The 17,777-nt window shown below is 42.7% G+C and overlaps 1 protein-coding gene across 1 annotated transcript; it reads right to left on the bottom strand.

Annotated features, from left to right (window-relative positions):
* Positions 1 to 453: 453 nt before the first annotated feature.
* Positions 454 to 17,742, bottom strand: LOC118401288 (RING finger and SPRY domain-containing protein 1-like). The gene is given in 16 exon segments (XM_035798668.2): positions 454 to 1,604; positions 1,711 to 1,815; positions 1,956 to 2,108; positions 2,268 to 2,370; positions 2,518 to 2,629; positions 2,714 to 2,857; positions 5,013 to 5,128; positions 5,376 to 5,507; positions 5,579 to 5,645; positions 5,781 to 5,839; positions 6,637 to 6,763; positions 11,141 to 11,253; positions 12,622 to 12,674; positions 16,228 to 16,508; positions 16,511 to 16,675; positions 17,449 to 17,742. Coding segments are annotated over 15 exon segments (1,740 nt in total). The 5' UTR covers positions 16,589 to 16,675; positions 17,449 to 17,742; the 3' UTR covers positions 454 to 1,507.
* Between the last annotated feature and the right edge of the window lie 35 nt (positions 17,743 to 17,777).

Here is a 17,777-nt window from a genome sequence, read left to right as displayed (position 1 = left end):
TTTCTGTCCCATGATAATGTAGAGTACATATCATGTAATTCATTCTGACTGATGGGTTTAGTTGTGAATGTAGCCCATGGCTAAATCATGTCAATAATAATGGCATCTTTGACAAGCAACATAACATTAAAGTAACTATCCAGTGAAAATATCACTTTTAAAAGTTAATATTTCCAAATAATGCTGACTCATCCTATAATCGTATTTGTAGTCAAAGCATACATTGGAGAAAAAACGGACTGTTTCAGAAACGCTTTCTGTGGGATGAGCTCCCATAAATAGTTTTAATGACCGGTTTACACCCACACCATTCTGTTGTTGGGGCACTCCCACAACATTCAAACACAAAAAAAATGCTTTTTAAGATCATTACTTAACATTTTTTGGAAGGAAAACTATTTCACTCATTGTTTTTAATTCTAGGTCATATTTCATAGAAATCTGGATATACTGGACAGTTACTTGAATATTTATTATTACAAATATCACAACTCAGAAAACAATGATCAATCAGTAAATCACATCTTTGGGACCCCTGGGGCTACTCCATTAAGACATTAAGATACAATTTCACGTTTTCTTAATTTCTTCCATGACTAATTTTCTGGAATGGAGACAATTGGCCCTCCAAATTTGACCAATTTGTAGTCATTCATACTAACAGAGATGTGTGATATCTTCTGACAACATCCTCTGATTCTGAATGATTTTCCACAACCACTTCAGGCTATCCTGGGAATCAAAACTATCCCAGTTAACTGTGATTTTAATAACTTAATTTCAATCAACTCAATTTAGTTTTAATTATACGTACACAAATATGATACTTTTTGAATCAGAGTTCTGTACTTTTTGAATCAGAGTTCTGTAAATTTTGCAATCTCATTTATAACAGAATGATTATTCAATCAACTCAGAAATGCTTCAAGTAAAGGAGAGAGCGAGAGATGGAGAGTAATAGACAAATCTGTGCTCAGTTGGTATTGTATGTTTGAGCAGGGAGTTAACATAGTCTTTTTGTTGTTGTGCCTTTACGTTTAGTCAGAAAACAAGAGAATCACAGATACATTTAAAACAGAGATACACAGGACACATTGACCAGAGCCTGAGGGAACATTAGGCAGATCCATGTGCAGATACTGTGGGAGTTTATGAATTAAGATTGATGAGGCAATTCTGGAAATGCTGCTGCCTGCTAATATCTCAAAATTGCCTTCCTGCCCTCTCACTCTCTCAGCACTTTCTTGCTCTCAGACTGGTGAGGGGCCCATCTCCTCACAGAGAGAACGCTCCATGGAGTGCAGATAAAGGAAAGGTTCCCCCTCCTTGTTCTATTCTCCCTACAGTCTCTCTCCTGGGGGTCTTCGTCAGGTGCCACCACTCCCTCCTCAAATTAGGCCCAGGGTCCGATCACAAATCCTAGCTCAGCCCCATTGTCCTATTGGTTGGGATTGGAGGAGGGGATGGTTGGGGAGGAGTGTTCATGTCCTGGTTTGGAGGCGAAGTGTCAGGACACGTGTGAGATGAGTCTGACACGTGTCTGAATGTCCTGGCGACACAGTGGGCATGTCTCCAACTGTAAGGCACACTCCATACACATCCCACTAAGGAGACAGAGACAAACACACAGAGGCCAAGTAAGGAGCTGTAACAGATAGACAAATGGCTAGATAGGTACAAGTGGTGAAAAAGAGAGGGAAGTTGTTGTACCTGTGTCCGCAGGGTCTCAGCTCCGTATCGGCCATCTGGTCACAGCAGAGGGTGCAGCAGTTGTCTCTGATGCTCACCTGCTTCAGCAGAGCCAGGCGCCGGTGTCTGAGGGAAACACACAAGCACAGTCATGAAAAGCTACATAGGAGTTCACATAATGTGCAGTTGTAATGTGCAGTTGTTCAACCAGAGTGATCATTTAGAGCCTAACCATTTCCCTCAAGGCTCCATTACCTCAGACTTACCTGGGAAGGATAATCTTCTCATCAGACGCCAGCGAGGCAAAGTCATTGAAGGTGCTGAATTTAACAGATGGGGGGTGGCGGAAGGGCTTCGCTCCAAAGTTAAACTCACATTGTTGGTAGGACATGAAACTTGCTGCTGCAAAGAAGCCAGACCTGAGAAAGAGATTAAGTAAAGAGACTAAGGTAAGTGGAAGAATAGGGAGGACATTGGATGTGGCGGTGAGTTAGTGAAATGTACAGCATGTGAATACTTGTGTGGGGTGGATTATGTCCATAGAAGGGAGCGAGCAGGAGTAGGGTGTGTATACTCACGTTGCTGAGGAGAACACCTGCTTCTCTGGGGGAAGTTCATGTCCATTCAGGAAGAAAAGCATCTGCTTCTTACCGAGGTCCAGTAGGAAACCGATGACATCTCCTACAGATCAACATGAGTGTATAGCTTAAGGCTTGTAAGGGCCATTAGCTCAGTAACAAATGTGTGTAAGCTGAGGCCCCAACAGTCATCTCCCATTACAGCCTGCCTCTCTGAGCTACATGAATCCAAAGTTCAGGTTGAACTTACCCTCTTTCCAGCAAGGGTGGGAGTGTGGCTTACTGCGAGCATTGTACCAGATTAGCTGCCTGCAGCCATCATATGCACATGAATATTCATCATCTCCTATCCCATAGCCCTCCTGAAACACACACATTATGGCATTCAGTCTAGCATGAATAAACACTGCTTGCTGTGTGTATCAGTAAAGAATGTGAACACTTACATGGTTGAGGAACTTGCTGTCCTTGGTGGCCCAGCCAATCTGCATGACCCCTGAGGTGACCACAGTGACCTCATAGTACCACACGCCTGAGTCCACACAGAAGGTACAGCGGACACTCTCGAAGGAGGACGCGTCACAGCGTGCCTTGGGAGGGAAGAAAAGGGCAGATCCATTATCTCTATAGAACACAAGTATTATACCCGGCAGTGTACAGTCATGGCCAAAAGTTGAGAATGACACAAATATTAATTTTCACAAAGCAAAGTCTGCTGCCTCAGTTTCTATGATGGCAATTTGGATATACTCCAGAATGTTATGAAGAGTGATCAGATGAATTGAAATTCATTACAAAATCCCTATTTGCCATACAAATTAACTGAATCCCCCCAAAACATTTCCACTGCATTTCAGCCCTGTCACAAAAGGACCAGCTGACATCATGTCAGTGATTCTCTCGTTAACACAGGTGTGAGTGTTGACGAGGACAAGGCTGGAGATCACTATGTCATGCTGATTGAGTTCAAATAACAGACTGGAAGCTTAAAAAGGAGGGTGGTGTTGGAATCATTGTTCTTCCTCTGTCAACCATGGTTACCTGCAAAGAAACACGTGCAGTCATCATTGCTTTGCACAAAAAGGGCTTCACAGGCAAGGATATTGCTGCCAGTAAGATTGCATCTAAATCAACCATTTATCGGATCATCAAGAACTTCAAGGAGAGCAGTTCAATTGTTGAGAAGAAGGCTTCAGGGTGGCCAGGAAAGTCCAGCAAGCGCCAGCAACATCTCCTAAAGTTGATTCAGCTGCAGGATCGGGGCACCACCAGTTCAGAGCTTGTTCAGGAATGGCAGCAGGCAGGTGTGAGTGCATCTGCACGCACAGTGAGGTGAAGACTTTTGGAGGATGGCCTGGTGTCAAGAAGGGCAGCAAAGAAGCCACTTCTCTCCAGGAAAAACATCAGGGACAGACTGATATTCTGCAAAAGGTACAGGGATTGGACTGCTGAGGACTGGGGTAAAGTCATTTTCTCTGATGAATCCCCTTTCCGAATGTTTGGGGCATCCGGAAAAAAACTTGTCCGGAGAAGACAAGGTGAGCGCTACCATCAGTCCTGTGTCATGCCAACAGTAAAGCATCCTCAGACCATTCATGTGTGGGGTTGCTTCTCAGCCAAGGGAGTGGGCTCACTCACAATTCTGCCTAAGAACACAGCCATGAATAAAGAATGGTACCAACACATCCTCCGAGAGCAACTTCTCCCAACCATCCAGGAACAGTTTGGTGACGAACAATGCCTTTTCCAGCATGATGGAGCACCTTTCCATAAGGCAAAAGTGATAACTAAGTGATTCGGGGAACAAAACATAGATAATTTGGGGCCATGGCCAGGAAACTCCCCAGACCTTAATCCCATTGAGAACTTGTGGTCAATCCTCAAGAGGCGGGTGGACAAACAAAAACCCACAAATTCTGACAAACTCCAAGCATTGATTATGCAAGAATGGGCTGCCATCAGTCAGGATGTGGCCCAGAAGTTAATTGACAGCATGCCAGGGCAGATTGCAGAGGTCTTGAAAAAGAAGTCAAATATTGACTCTTTGCATCAACTTCATGTAATTGTGAATAGAAGCCTTTGACCCTTATGAAATGCTTGTCATTATATTTCAGTATTCCATAGTAACATCTGACAAAAATATCTAGCCACTGAAGCAGAAAACTTTGGAAATTAATATTTGTTAAATTAATATTCATTCTCAAAACTTTTGGCCACGACTGAACAGTTTATTAGGTATTTAGGCTGTTCTGGAGGCAAAGGGGTGTCTGACCTGGTACTAGATGGGTGTACCTAATAAACTGGCTACAGTGTAATGCTGGCCTTTCCCATGACTGGAACATAAAATATAATCATTCCTTGTGTGTGCCCCTACAGAAACACAGTGCCCCTACAGAAAGTTGAGTTTGGATCATTCTAGTCACAAGACCACTCCTCTGTTAGGCTTGTTAGATAGTAAGGCTGGGACAATACCAGGATCACAATATTCTTTCCATGGCAAAAATTAAAACACGAAGCAGAACAAACTCTTTGGTCCTTTAAAAACCTGCTGTATGTAAAATATTGTGTTATAGCTTTGAAAATAAATATATGTGACTCTGGATGACAACATAATGTTTGTTTCCAACATCGGGGATGTTTTCCTAAAGAAGTTACATCCGCTTCGTGTTTTGTTTTCTTGCCATGATACTAATGAGTATTGAGATATTGGTATTGTCTCGGCCCTTCTACATAGACACCCCTCACCTCGAGTCCACTAGGAGAGATCTTAAGATACTCGCTGACGTCGTTGCTGTTCAGCATGGCATTGATGTTGCTCAGGTTCACCTTCTCATAGGTGAACTGACGACCATCTTTCAGGACTGAGGAGAGGGAATGGTATAAGTCAGTCTCACACACACACACATGAAAAAAGTCTCCTCTGTCTCCTCAACTGTGCTGCTAAGTGCATATTCTGAAGGCACATCACACCCTGCAAGGAGCTTAAAGCCTCTTCACACAATGAACAATGGACTGCTGCTAAAGCCAAGAGCACTGTGGGGAAATCTGTTGTGTGGGGAAATATGGATGAGAACTGTCCTCAATAACATGATGTAGTCGACTACTCACAGAGGTTATCCAGGCTCCATTGTGAACAGAAGCCGACCTGGCGCTTCAGGTAGTCTGTGTGGTCAGCCCACGATTCCAGAATCCCCAGCCGGTCACCTATACACGACTCGGACACCGTTAGCTTGTTCTCACCTGCAACAGTGAAATATGACAGTTAGTTGTCCGTTTCATGGCCATTGTACAGAAGATGGGGACAAACTTACTGGTCTGTGAGAACTTCTCCAAGGCTATGAGGGCAAAGAGCATGACAGTAGGATGTGCCTCAGAACTCTGGGAACAGAGATTGACATAAATTAGACAAGGTCTCATCCTCACCCTACAGAAAAACAACATGCAACACGAGTACATGACTATTGACCGCTTGTAACAGAATTTATGATCTTCTAGATCTGTGTGTTCTCTCACCAGGCTCTCCAGCAGGTACTCCAGGGTTCCAGGGCTCAGGAGTCCAATGCTCGCTGGACCTGAGAGATGAGACATGTGGAGTGGGCGTTAGGAGGAGAAACAATGCTCAGGGCCAGAGTAAAAGCACAGGATTGCACCAAGGCTACTTCAGATCTTCCAGAGAAAGAAAAGGTGTAGTTCAGTTTGGGTTGTAAACAGACATTTTTTTTATTTAACTATGCAAGTCAGTCAAGAACAAATTCTTATTTACAATGATGGCCTAGGACCAGTGGGTTAACTGTGTTGTGGGTTAATAACTCTGTTGTTTTTGTCGCACTGCTTTACTTTATCTTGGCCAGGTCACAGTTGAAAATGAGAACTTGCTCTCAACTGGCCTACCTGGTTAAATAAAGGTGAAATAAATATATTTTTAAACTGCCTTGTTCAGGGACAGAACGACGGATTTGTACCTTTTCAGCTCGGGGATTCGATCTAGCAACCTTTCGGTTACTGGCCCAACGCTCTAACCACGAGGCTACTTGCCGCCCCTACATTAATTAGTAGAGGCAACCCCTGTTGAGTATGTCAGACAGACTAAATCGTTTCACCCTGACCACCCTCCACAGCCCAGTGCTGCAGGCTTAGCAGAGCTGTCAGAGCAAAGGCAGAGCACTTTGGCCATGTCATGACAGACCAACTCAAACTTGCAGGATCAGCGCTTTCAGTTCACACTGACCACTTGATATGCTAAAAACTGGTTGAGCAGCTAGGGTCAAATAACCTGGAGCATTTTCATACATATTCACACTGTATATTCTGTGAGTTGGTGTGTGTGTGTGTAAGAGAATGAGGGAGATCAGGTTGCATCCACACTCACCAGCCAGTTTCTCAGCCAGGCAGCCCAGTACAGCTGTAGTGTTGCGGTGCTTGGAAGGGATGACAGCATCCTGGCGGGCCACAGTGGAACTCAGGCTCAGCATCCCGGACAGCTTTTGTAGAGCGTCCTAACAAAGTAAGGGAAACAAGCACTGTTATGAAAGCACAGCACAGAAAAACCTTTCAAATCTACTTAATACCCACTTTCTCTGCACGCCTATATGGAATACAACGGGTAAAGCAACAGGCTACACTGACTAGATTAACAAAAACACTGAATCCCTCTCAATAGAGTAAAAATTCTGAGCCAAGACTGAGTTTTTCTTTTTCAAAAGAAGAATCTTTAAGAGACAAAAGTACAGTGCTGACTCAAAGCAGAGAAATAAACTAAAAAAGGTGGCCTCCAGCAGAAAAACCCTGTATTTGACAATAAGATTGGCTTGTTGTGATCAGCTCCTCTCAAGGAGTGCGTAGGAGTGGACAATCATGCTTTGGGAATTTGCGCTTTGAATTAAAAGTACTGTGACGGCATTAGGCAAGGAAGATGGATTGTAGCGACATTACAGGTAGGGCCCAATAAAATCTGTAAAAAACAACAACATTTAAAACAGAATTCCATTTAGTTTTCCTCCAAATTCCATTATCTCCTTTCTGATTTTCCAAGTTTCGGTTTTCCCCATTTTTTCAGGGTTTCGCTCAAAATCACACTTAGAACATCCAATTGAGTTTTTCTATAAACTAAATCCACAACAATGATTATACCACATCCGGAGACCTCTTTAGAGGTCTGGAAAAAATAGAAGAAATTTACCCTTTAATCCAAATGCGCACCAGCCAGAGACCATCGTTTGTTAGCGATGTTTCTGTAGCGCTCATGTGAATGCAGTGCCCCCCCCCTAAGTTTAATAGTAAAGACGTACTTTAACTGTAAAAATGTAAGACCCTTTTAAATGTGCCATGAACACAACCAGTCATGTTTATCGGATTGTCAAAACAAATCACTTCAAAAAGTAGGTTACGTTTGCACATTTATCCAAAATAATTTCAACATCTGAACAGCGCACTCACTAACTTTCTAGCAAAAACTCTCTCACTGGAGAAAGTACCTGAGCGAGCAAAACAGCTCCCCTCTGTCTTACTATACAAGGAGTACAAAACACTGCTCTTTCCATGACATAGCTTTCACCTGGTCAGTCTATGATCCCTTATTGATGTCACCTGTTAAATCCACTTCAAGTCAGTGTAGATGAAGGGGAGAAAGGTTAAAGAAGGATTTTTTAAGCCTTGAGACATGGATTGTGCTTGTCAGCCATTCAGAGGGTGAATGGGCAAGACAGAAAATTTAAGTGACTTACAGTGGCTTGCGAAAGTATTCACCTCCCTTGGCATTTTTCCGATTTCGTTGACTAACAACCAGGAATTAAATTAGATTTTTTTTTTTTGGGGGGGGGGGGGTTGTATCATTTGATTAACACAACGTGCCTACCACTTGAGTGTGCATAACTATTTAAAAAAAAAAGCTAAATTTTAGTGTCATCTGACCAGAGTACCATCTTCCATATGTTTGGGGGGTCTCCCACATGCCTTTGGCGAACATCAAACGTGTTTGCTTATTTTTTTCTTTAAGCAATGACTTTTGTCTGGCCACTCTTCTGCAAAGCCCAGCTCTGTGGAGTGTACGGCTTAAAGTGGTCCTTTGGACAGATAATCCAATCTCCACTGTGGAGATTTGCAGCTCCTTCAGGGTTATCTTTGGTCTCTTTGTTGCCTCTCTGATTAATGCCCTCCTTGCCTGGTCCGTGAGTTTTGGTGGACGGCCCTCTCTTGGCAGGTTTGTTGTGGTGCCATATTCTTTTGAGTTTAATGGTGCTCTGTGGGATGTTCAAAATTTCAGATATTCTTTTTTTTTTTATAACCCAACCCTGATCTGTACTCCTCCACAACTTTGTCCCTGACCTGTTTAGAGAGCTCCCTGGTCTTCATGGTGCTGCTTGCTTGGTGGTGTCCCTTGCTTAGTGGTGTTGCAGACTCTGGGGCCTTTCAGAACAGGTGTATGTATACTGAGATCATGTGACCCTTAAAAGAAGTCCACCTCTGTGCAATCTAACTAATTATGTGACTTCTGAAGGTAAATTGGTTGCACCAGATCTTATTTAGGGGAGCTCATAGCAAAGAGGTTGAATACAGGGGTTGCACGCACCACTTTTCTATTTTTTATTTATTTTTTAAACTAGGTTTTTTCCCCCATTTAATTTCACCAACTTGGACTATTTTGTGTACTTCAATTACATGAAATCCAAATATATATAAATTTAAATGCCAGGTTGTAATGCAACAAAATAGGTAAAATGCCAAGTGGGATGAATACTTTTGCAAGACACTGTAGAACAGGGTATGGTAGTAGGTGCCAGGCACACCGGTTTGAGTGTGTGAAGAACTGAAACAGTGCAGGTTTTTCACACTCAACAGTTTCCCGTGTTTATCAATAATAGTCCACCACCCAAAGGACATCCAGCCAAAATCAGACAACTGTGGGAAGCATTGGAGTCAACATGAGCCAGCATCACTGTGGAGCACTTGACAACTTGTAGAGTCCATGACCCAATGAATTAAGGCTGTTATGAGGGCAAAAGGGGGTGCAAAGCATTATTAGGAAGGTGTTCCTAATGTTTTGTACACTAAGTATATGTAGAACATGTATCGGATTCATTGCCGTACTCTTTTTGGCCAGAAAGTAGGTGGTGCTCCAATAGTGCTCACTAGATTAGTGTCTTAGGTGCAACAGTGTGTGATGATTATTTTTACAGTCTATGGTAAGGATGGTCAGGAAATCGCTGATTAAAACCCAATCAAAATAGGTTGATGTCGATTGTGTAAAGAGGACACCTCATAACAGAATGCAATGTTGCAAACTAGCATACGGAACCACTCTGCAAAATGTGTCCTTCCCCATCTGAAAACAGCGATGAACATAACATGTAGCAACAACAGGCATGTGGGGGGAGGGTTCTTGAAATGTAACATCCAATCAAAATCTTGCCGCTTGCAGCCAGCGAACCATTCAAACCATTTTTACAATACAAAATCCTCCAGACCAAGAGAGGCGTGACAGCAACATGATTTTTAGGTATGTCATTGCCGACATGAGACTACTACTAAACTAACATATGCAATTTTTTAAGATGGTCATACCAAGGATAATTTAGGTATTTGATTTGGAATTTTAGGACCCCTGTATAAAGGAAACATGAAGAAACATTGAGTTTGGTCTTACTGCTATTAGCCTAAATATTTTAACTGTGGAATTACCTGTATACTATAAATTCCATACATTTTTCGTCCCCGTGACACTTGTGTGTGTGTTGTGTGTGTGTAGAACAAAACGGAGTACACCATAGTGTTCGTGGGAGTCTCATCTTTCAATAGTAATACTAATTTGTAGGCCAAACCGTTTGGACGCTACAGACGTTTCTGTGAGAAGACATTTATTTTTGAGACATCTCCAGGTCTGACAAACAGTGCTGTAGCATTGCCACCTTCCACCACGGATTCCGGAAGACCGACATCGGCTGATGCGGTGGATAGAGACACAGCCCATGCAACAAAAAAAACATCTCTAGCTTAACATGCAGATTTTTTTAGCATTTATTATACCTCGAGCAAAGCTTGGTGGGCATCAAGCAGATAAAACATTTTTATGCCCAGCTCATGAGGCCCCTTGATGATGTGAGGCCTAAGGCAATTGCCTCGTCTGCCTAATAATAAGTCCTCCAGTACGGTTGTCATTACATTAGCATCATAGCTAACAGCTACACAAAATGGTAGACAAACACACACAGAGGGGCATTCCTGTGCCGTTGCCTCTTCAGAAAGTTTTAGGGATGTCTCCCGAGTGGTGCAGCGGTCTAAAGCACTACAGACCCGGGTTCGATCCCAGGCTGTGTCACAACCATACGTGACTGGGAGTCCCATAGGGCGGAGCACAATTGGCCCACTCATCTGGGTTAGGGGGCTCTACCTGGCTCATTACGCTCTAGCGACTCCTTGTGGCGGGCTGGGCGCCTGCAGGCCCACCACAAGTGTTTCCTCCAAGACATTGGTGTGACTGGCTTCTGATTTAAGCGAGTGGGTGTTAAGAAGCGGGGTTTGGCGAGTCATGTTTCAGATGAAGCATGACTCGACCTTCGCCTCTCCCAATCCCGTTGGGGAGTTGCAGTGATGAAACAAGATTGTAATTGGATATCACGAAATTGGGGAGAAAAAGGGGGTAAAAAATACAAGGAACGTTTTAGGGAAAAAACAAGTGACTGATGTATTTGTCTTGTGAAAATCGTGGGCAAATGAACGCATTTTCTAATAACTTGAATACATTTAGTTGATTTCCTACATTTCAATACATTTTTGAACATTGTTGAATTCCTTTTTAAAATGTCTGGATTTTGTCCACATTCTCCAGAATGCAGGTTTTATCAGGCCCTAGAGGAAACTAGAGACCCAGAACTTACTTTTGTGGGCAGTGGGCACTCGTCAAGCAGCAGGGTGATCACAGCTGGTCCCAATGGGTCGTCCAGTGGTATCACCCGAATCAGAGACTGGACCACCTCCAACCAGCCATCATCTTAGGGGATGGGGCAGGGGAGGGAGTGGAGGTTAGCAGGGGAGAGCAAAACTGGTAATTAACAGCCCCATTGCTCTTTGTAGTTAGTTGTCACACTTGATGCAGATATGCGGTCTTTGAGGTTGTTTAAGCATGTCTGCTTGGGGGCTTTCTTGTGCATCATCACTCAACTAGTCAGAAACCGAAAGTAATTTACGGTTGAATTCTGTTGAAAGGGAGGAATTTTTGGGGGTTTCTCTTCCTCCTGGCCATCCTCAATTCAAAAGAATGGACTAATTTCTAACCTTTCCCTGTAATCAGACGATGCAACCTACTGTGCATTTCCCGCTTAAGGCAGATTGATGTCTTTTACAGATATCCACAACATCATTGGTGAACATAAGAAAATCTGAAATGCGGTGAATAAAATACTAGTGACCCTTTATATCCCACCACCACCACCATATCCTACCCCACCCCTATCCCTGATTCAAGGTCCAGGAATAACTCCATTCTTCACTTTCCATAGCGGAGAGTCAACACCTGACTGCCCTGCCCCAAACCTACAACTCTCTCAACCATCAAAGGAAGAGATGCACTTAAAGTAAACAGCACACATTTGTGGCAATGAGAGGGGACGAGACATGCTGGCGGGCAGGATACAGTAGTTAAGACCCAGTTAGGCCATGCTAAATCCACCTCTTAGATACCAGCCAAAGAAAGACCCAGACCTGCCACTCACTAGCATAATGCTCTGGAAGCATGGGTCTTGTTCTCAAAATGAATAGCCTTAACAGGGAATAATAGTAAAAGGTTACAAACAAGGCTCTTCGGTCTCACTTTATGTAGTGTTGTCTCTTGTCGTGATGTGGGTTTTCATTTTACTTATTTATTTGATTTATTTTTAATCCCAGCCGCCGTCCCCACAGCTGGCCTTTAGCCTTTTGGTAGGCCGTCATTATAAATAAGAATTTGTTCTTAACTGACTTGACTAGTTAAATAAAGGTTAAATCAAAAATAAAAGGCTCATTAATGTAGAATGAACACATTCTAGCTGAAGGACCAGATGAGACTGACTAATAGGCAGGCAGAAAGGCACATTATGGCCTGAGGACAGGGACTGACTGGGCAGCCAGCATTAGCATCATTATGTCGGCTTGAAGAGCCTTGAACAACCTTAAGATCCACTAGTCATCGATATCCGTAGGTTACAGCTGACAAGAGGACTCACTAATTATTTAATTTAACAGAGGAGATAAAGCATCAGAGGACAGAGTTCCTCTTACTGAAGAAAATGACAGTATCTTTCTTAACCTCTTAATCTGGCCTGAAATCCATGTATTACATCATGGTACTGTATATGAGCAATCATAAGTACTTCAGTCTTACCCGTTTCTGCCATCTCATGCAGCGTGATCATGGAGTAGGGAGGCTCTTGGTCACTGGGGGGGAAGTGATGGTGAATAGAGAATCTTGTGACAATGAAGTTCAATTATTGGTTACGTCTGGTCTAAGCAGTTACGAAATTCAGATGACAAGTCGGAGGCAGGGAGAGTGGAGCAGTGTGATGGATGGGCGTGCAACGTTTGTCATTTTGTCTGTGAGCGAGACTGGCCCACCGGCCTCCCTCACCCTGCCCGTAAATCTGACCACTAACAGCAGTCATACTGATCCCTGGGGAACCCCTCCTGGATAACCCAAGACGAGAATTTGTCTTCAAATCCAATCTTATTGGTTGCATACACATTTTTCTGCTGTCATCACAGGTGCAATCCTTGTTTCAAGCTCCAACAGTGCAGTAATAGACAATACACACAAATAATTAGTCCGGAATATGCAGTACTATTCAGGTTCACACACCTACTCATTCAAGGGTTTTTCTTTGACTATTTTCTACATTGTCAAAACTATGAAATAACACATATGGAATCATGTGGAAACCACAAAAAAAGGGTTAAACAAATCAAAATATATTTGAGATTCTTCAAAGTAGCCACCCTTTGCCTTGATGACAGCTTTGCACTCTTTGCATTCATCCAGCTTTATGAGGAATACTTTTCCAACAATCTTGAAGTAGTTCCCACATATGCACTTGTTGGCTGTTTTTCCTTCACTCTGCGGTCCAACTCATCCCAAACCATCTCAATTGGGTTGAAGTTGGGTGATTGTGGAGGCCAGGTTATCTGATGCAGCACTGCATCACTCTCCTTCTTGATCAAATAGCCCTTTCACAACCTGGAGGTGTGTTGGGTCATTGTCCTCTTGAAAAACAAATGATAGTGGGACTAAGCACAAAACAGATGAGATGGCGTATCGCTGTAGAATGCTGTGGTAGCCATGCTGGAAAAGTGTGCCTTGAATTCTAAATAAATCACAGAGTGTCACAAAGCACCCCCACACCATCACACCTCCTCCTACATGCTTCACGGTGGGAACCACACATGCGGAGATCGCCCGCTCACCTTCTGAGTCTCACAGACTCGTCGGTTGGAACCAAGAATCTCAAATTTGGACTCATCAGACCAAAGGACAGATTTCCACCGGTCTAATGTCCATGAGCATTGCTCAAAAGGTGAGCATTGCTCGTGTTTCTTGGCCCAAGCAAGACTCTTCTTATTATTTACCTTAGTGGTTTCTTTGCAGCAATTCGACCATGAAGGCCTAATTCATGCCGTCTCCTCTGAACAGTTGATGGTGAGATGTGTCTGTTACTTGAACTCTGAAGGATTTATTTGGGCTGCAATTTCTGAGGCTGGTAACTTGACTGAACTTATCCTCTGCAGCAGAGGTAACTCTGGGTCTTCCTTTCCTGTGGCAGTCCTCATGAGAGCCAGTTTCATCAAAGCGCTTGATGTCATTTCTCTTTGCTTATGTGAGCTGTCCTTGCCATTATATGGACTTGGTTTTTTACCAAATAGGGCCATATTCTGTATACCACCCCTACCTTGTCACAACACAACTGATTGGCTCAAACACATTAGGAAAATAAATTCAACAAATTAACTTAATTGAAATGCATTCCAGGTGACTACCTCATGAAGCTGGTTGAGAGAATGCCAAGAGTGTGCAAATCTGTCAAGGCAAAGAGTGGCTACTTTAAAGAATCTCAAATATAACATATATTTTGATTTGTTTACTACATGATTTCCATGTGTTATTTAATAGTTTCACTATTATTCTACAAATGTAAAAATAAAAACCCTTGAATGAGCAGGTGTGTCCAAACTTTTGACTGGTACTGTGTGTATAATATATACATACACGGTCAAAAGTTAATGAAATTCACATTTTAATGTCTTAATGTACTCTGATATTAAATCACAGAACAAATAAACAATTGGGGACCCAAAAAAATAATGTAATAGTTTTGTTTAACAAACTGTTGTTATCTACATTTTTTACTCAAAGTGGTCAACCTTTGCAGTTTTAACAGCCGAACACACTCAAGGCATTCTTTCTACAATGGAAATCAAATATTGTTCGGAAAGTTCTTCCCAACACTGTTCCAGAAGTTCCCACAAATGTGTTGCACTTGTAGGTTGCTTTACTTTCACCTTTGTGCCCAGTTCATCCCAAACCAGCTCGATGGGGTTTAAGTCTGGAAACTATGCCGGCCATTCCATGATTTGAAGCCTACAGTGTTGTTCTTTTCTTCTAAGGTAGTTGTGACATAGCCTAGAGATATGTTTTGGGTCATTATCTTGCTGTAGGATGGACCCCTGACCAACTAGGCATACACCAGAGGGTATGGCATGGCACTGCAAAATGCTGTGGTAGCCGTTTTGGTTGAGGGTGCCGACTCAGGATCCAGCCAAAGAGCCCCAGACCATCACACATCCTCCTCCATGTTTGACAGTTGGTGTCACACACTGAGGAACCATCCTTTCGCCTACTCAACAGCATACAAAACCCTGTGTGATGAACCAAAGACTGAACATTTTGAGTAGTCCACTGGCAGTGCTTCATAGCCCAGGCAAGCCTCTTTCTTATTTTGCCATCTTAGCAATGGCTTTCTTACTGCCACTCGACCTGTCAAACCTGCAGCTTGAAGTCTTCTCTTCACAGTTGGAACTTGCTTACTTCGACCAGTGTTTAGCTGTGCGTGAAGCAGTTGTCCTGTGAGCTACCTATCACGCAAGCTGTTGACTATCAGAAATTTGTCTTCTGATTCTGTTGTGGCTTTGGGTCTGCCAGACCTCCATCAGAGTTTCCAAGTGCCTTTTGATGGTGTAGGAAACTGTACTCACTGAGACCTTGGCTTTCTTTGCAATTTCTTAAAGGAAAGAACTACACTTTTAGGGGTTATAATGGTCTGTGTCTCCTTTTGTTAATGCCTTTTCCTCACCACTATGATAGCAATATAGTACTTCCTGCTGTACAATAATGCTTAAGAGGGTGTAGTAACAGTCTGTTCCAACACTGCTTTTATACAGACAGAAGGTTTTTGTAAGTCATCAACAAAAGTTGGGACACCTGTAGAAATTGTTAGTATCAAGGCCCAATTTACATCCACTGCTGCAGAACAGCTGTAAGTTGTTAACCCATTACTTGTTCCCTGAAAAAGGCCTTTAAAAAAAATAAAACTCTGAAATGTACATTATTTTTCAGTTTTTGGTAACAAACTTGTATTTTATATATTTAACCTCTGGCAGTTTACCGCTTACCTTTGTACCATTTCAGGTTATTACCTTATTAGACTTGATCTGCTTCAATTTCAATAAAAAATTGAAAAATGGGGGTGTTCTAAAACGTTTGACTAGTAGTGTATATGTATGCATACATACATAAACACTCACTGAACAAAAATAGAAACCTCAAGACCATGTTAATGACCATGTTCGTGCCTGAAGTGCCAACAAAAGGGAGTGCATAATCTGAACAAACTGTACTACAGTCCTGACACATAATATTCAACTACACTTGTGAAGGGAAGCAATGTTTATTATGCATGCCGCGGCCACTTGCTTAGTTGGAAATTATATTGCAAACACTTACTTGTCAACTAGAGTCCTGATGACAGCAAGTGTGTCCAGCACCAGCCCGTCCACATTTTGTTTCTTCCGGCGAGGTTCATGGGGTCCCCGTCCACGGCGGGGCGGTCTGACTGGGTCCCGGGGCCGACTGCTTCGTGCCTCCGGGTGATCAGCAGCGGTGTGATCAACTCGCCTGAGCTGCCCGCGAGTTGCCGATCCATCATCCACATCACTGTCTTCTCTACAAACACAGCTGTTTCCCATGGTTCTGGTTGTCCCGAGGCTTTCCAAACCCGTAGTGAATGTTGCTGCTCCAAAGAGAGCAGTAGAACCTGTTCAAGGCTCCTGCTAGCACAGAATGCAATCCAAGAAGCTACTATCATATCATTTGGAGCACTCGTGGAGGCGTCTCATGACGATCCGGGTGGGGACGTCAATCATGGTGCTACTACTCTGCAGATGGATGGCAACTAGGAGGAGTGGCACAGATCAGCAGTGTTACAGTGAACAATAATCGTCATACAGGAAGGAAGCCCACGTGCAGTTTCCAAACTCTGACCCGTGTAAAATAACATTGATGAAAAGAATACATGTTCAAGATAAACAAAATGCACTGAGAAATTAAAATATGTAGCTAGCTAGTGTTGTTGATTAACATTACAGAATATACTAGTTAGCTAACATTATATACGGCTATTTGGTACAGTTTAGTTGTTAGATTTCAGTCAAATTTACATGGCTAGCTAACGTTAGTTAGATAAGCTTGTTATGACTAATTTATGCCAAGGCTAAATTGACTGGCTGTAACAACATTCATGTTGAAAAGGATAATGAGAGTTAGCTAGTGCTAACGTTACACAAAATAATGGCAAATGGCTAAAACAACAGCCATGTTGAAACTGCAAATGCGAGTTAGTTGTCTGGTTAGCAGCTAACGTTTACGTTACACCAAAGATACTGGTATATAGCTAACCCTTTTGTATGTGGTGACCCCACTTGAAGCTATTTGTATATAATGAGAGACGTTTTATTGAACTGTAGCTAACTACAATTATTTGAACGTTACCAAATGAGTAAGCTAACCTGCTGACTGTTAGTCAGATAGCTAGCTAACTTAATAGCTAACATTAGCCATTTTTCACACCCCCATGTTACATGACAACATTAAATGTGGCTAAACTAGCTAATGTTTGCTCTCATGAGATGCTTGTTGGTTCTATATGGGCGTGAGCTAGCTACTTACCTTGCAAAATAGCTGGTTATGTCCTCTGATAGTTAACAAGTTACGACAATCATGAAGATGAATAGGCCCCTGAAAACGCTTTTACTTTAAACAAGCTGTCTACCCGTTAGCCAAGCTAGCTAGGTAGCTAACTAAACAAAAAGGGGAGCTTGCAAGCACAAACTAGTTAGTGTAACGTTAGATGGTTAAAAATCCAATTTAATCTGCTCTTTATTGATTCAAGCGGGTATAACGCCCTCAAACCCATTTATTTCGTTTTGTGTACGGCTATACTGATAACTAACTAGCCTAGTTCCGTAGCGTCAGCTACCCCCCCACCCCCCCACGAT

The sequence above is a fragment of the Oncorhynchus keta genome, chromosome 22, assembly GCF_023373465.1.
Source record: "Oncorhynchus keta strain PuntledgeMale-10-30-2019 chromosome 22, Oket_V2, whole genome shotgun sequence".
Lineage (NCBI taxonomy): Eukaryota > Metazoa > Chordata > Actinopteri > Salmoniformes > Salmonidae > Oncorhynchus > Oncorhynchus keta.
The sequence above is the reverse complement of the archived record's forward strand: the minus strand, read 5'-3'. Positions and strand labels throughout refer to the sequence as shown.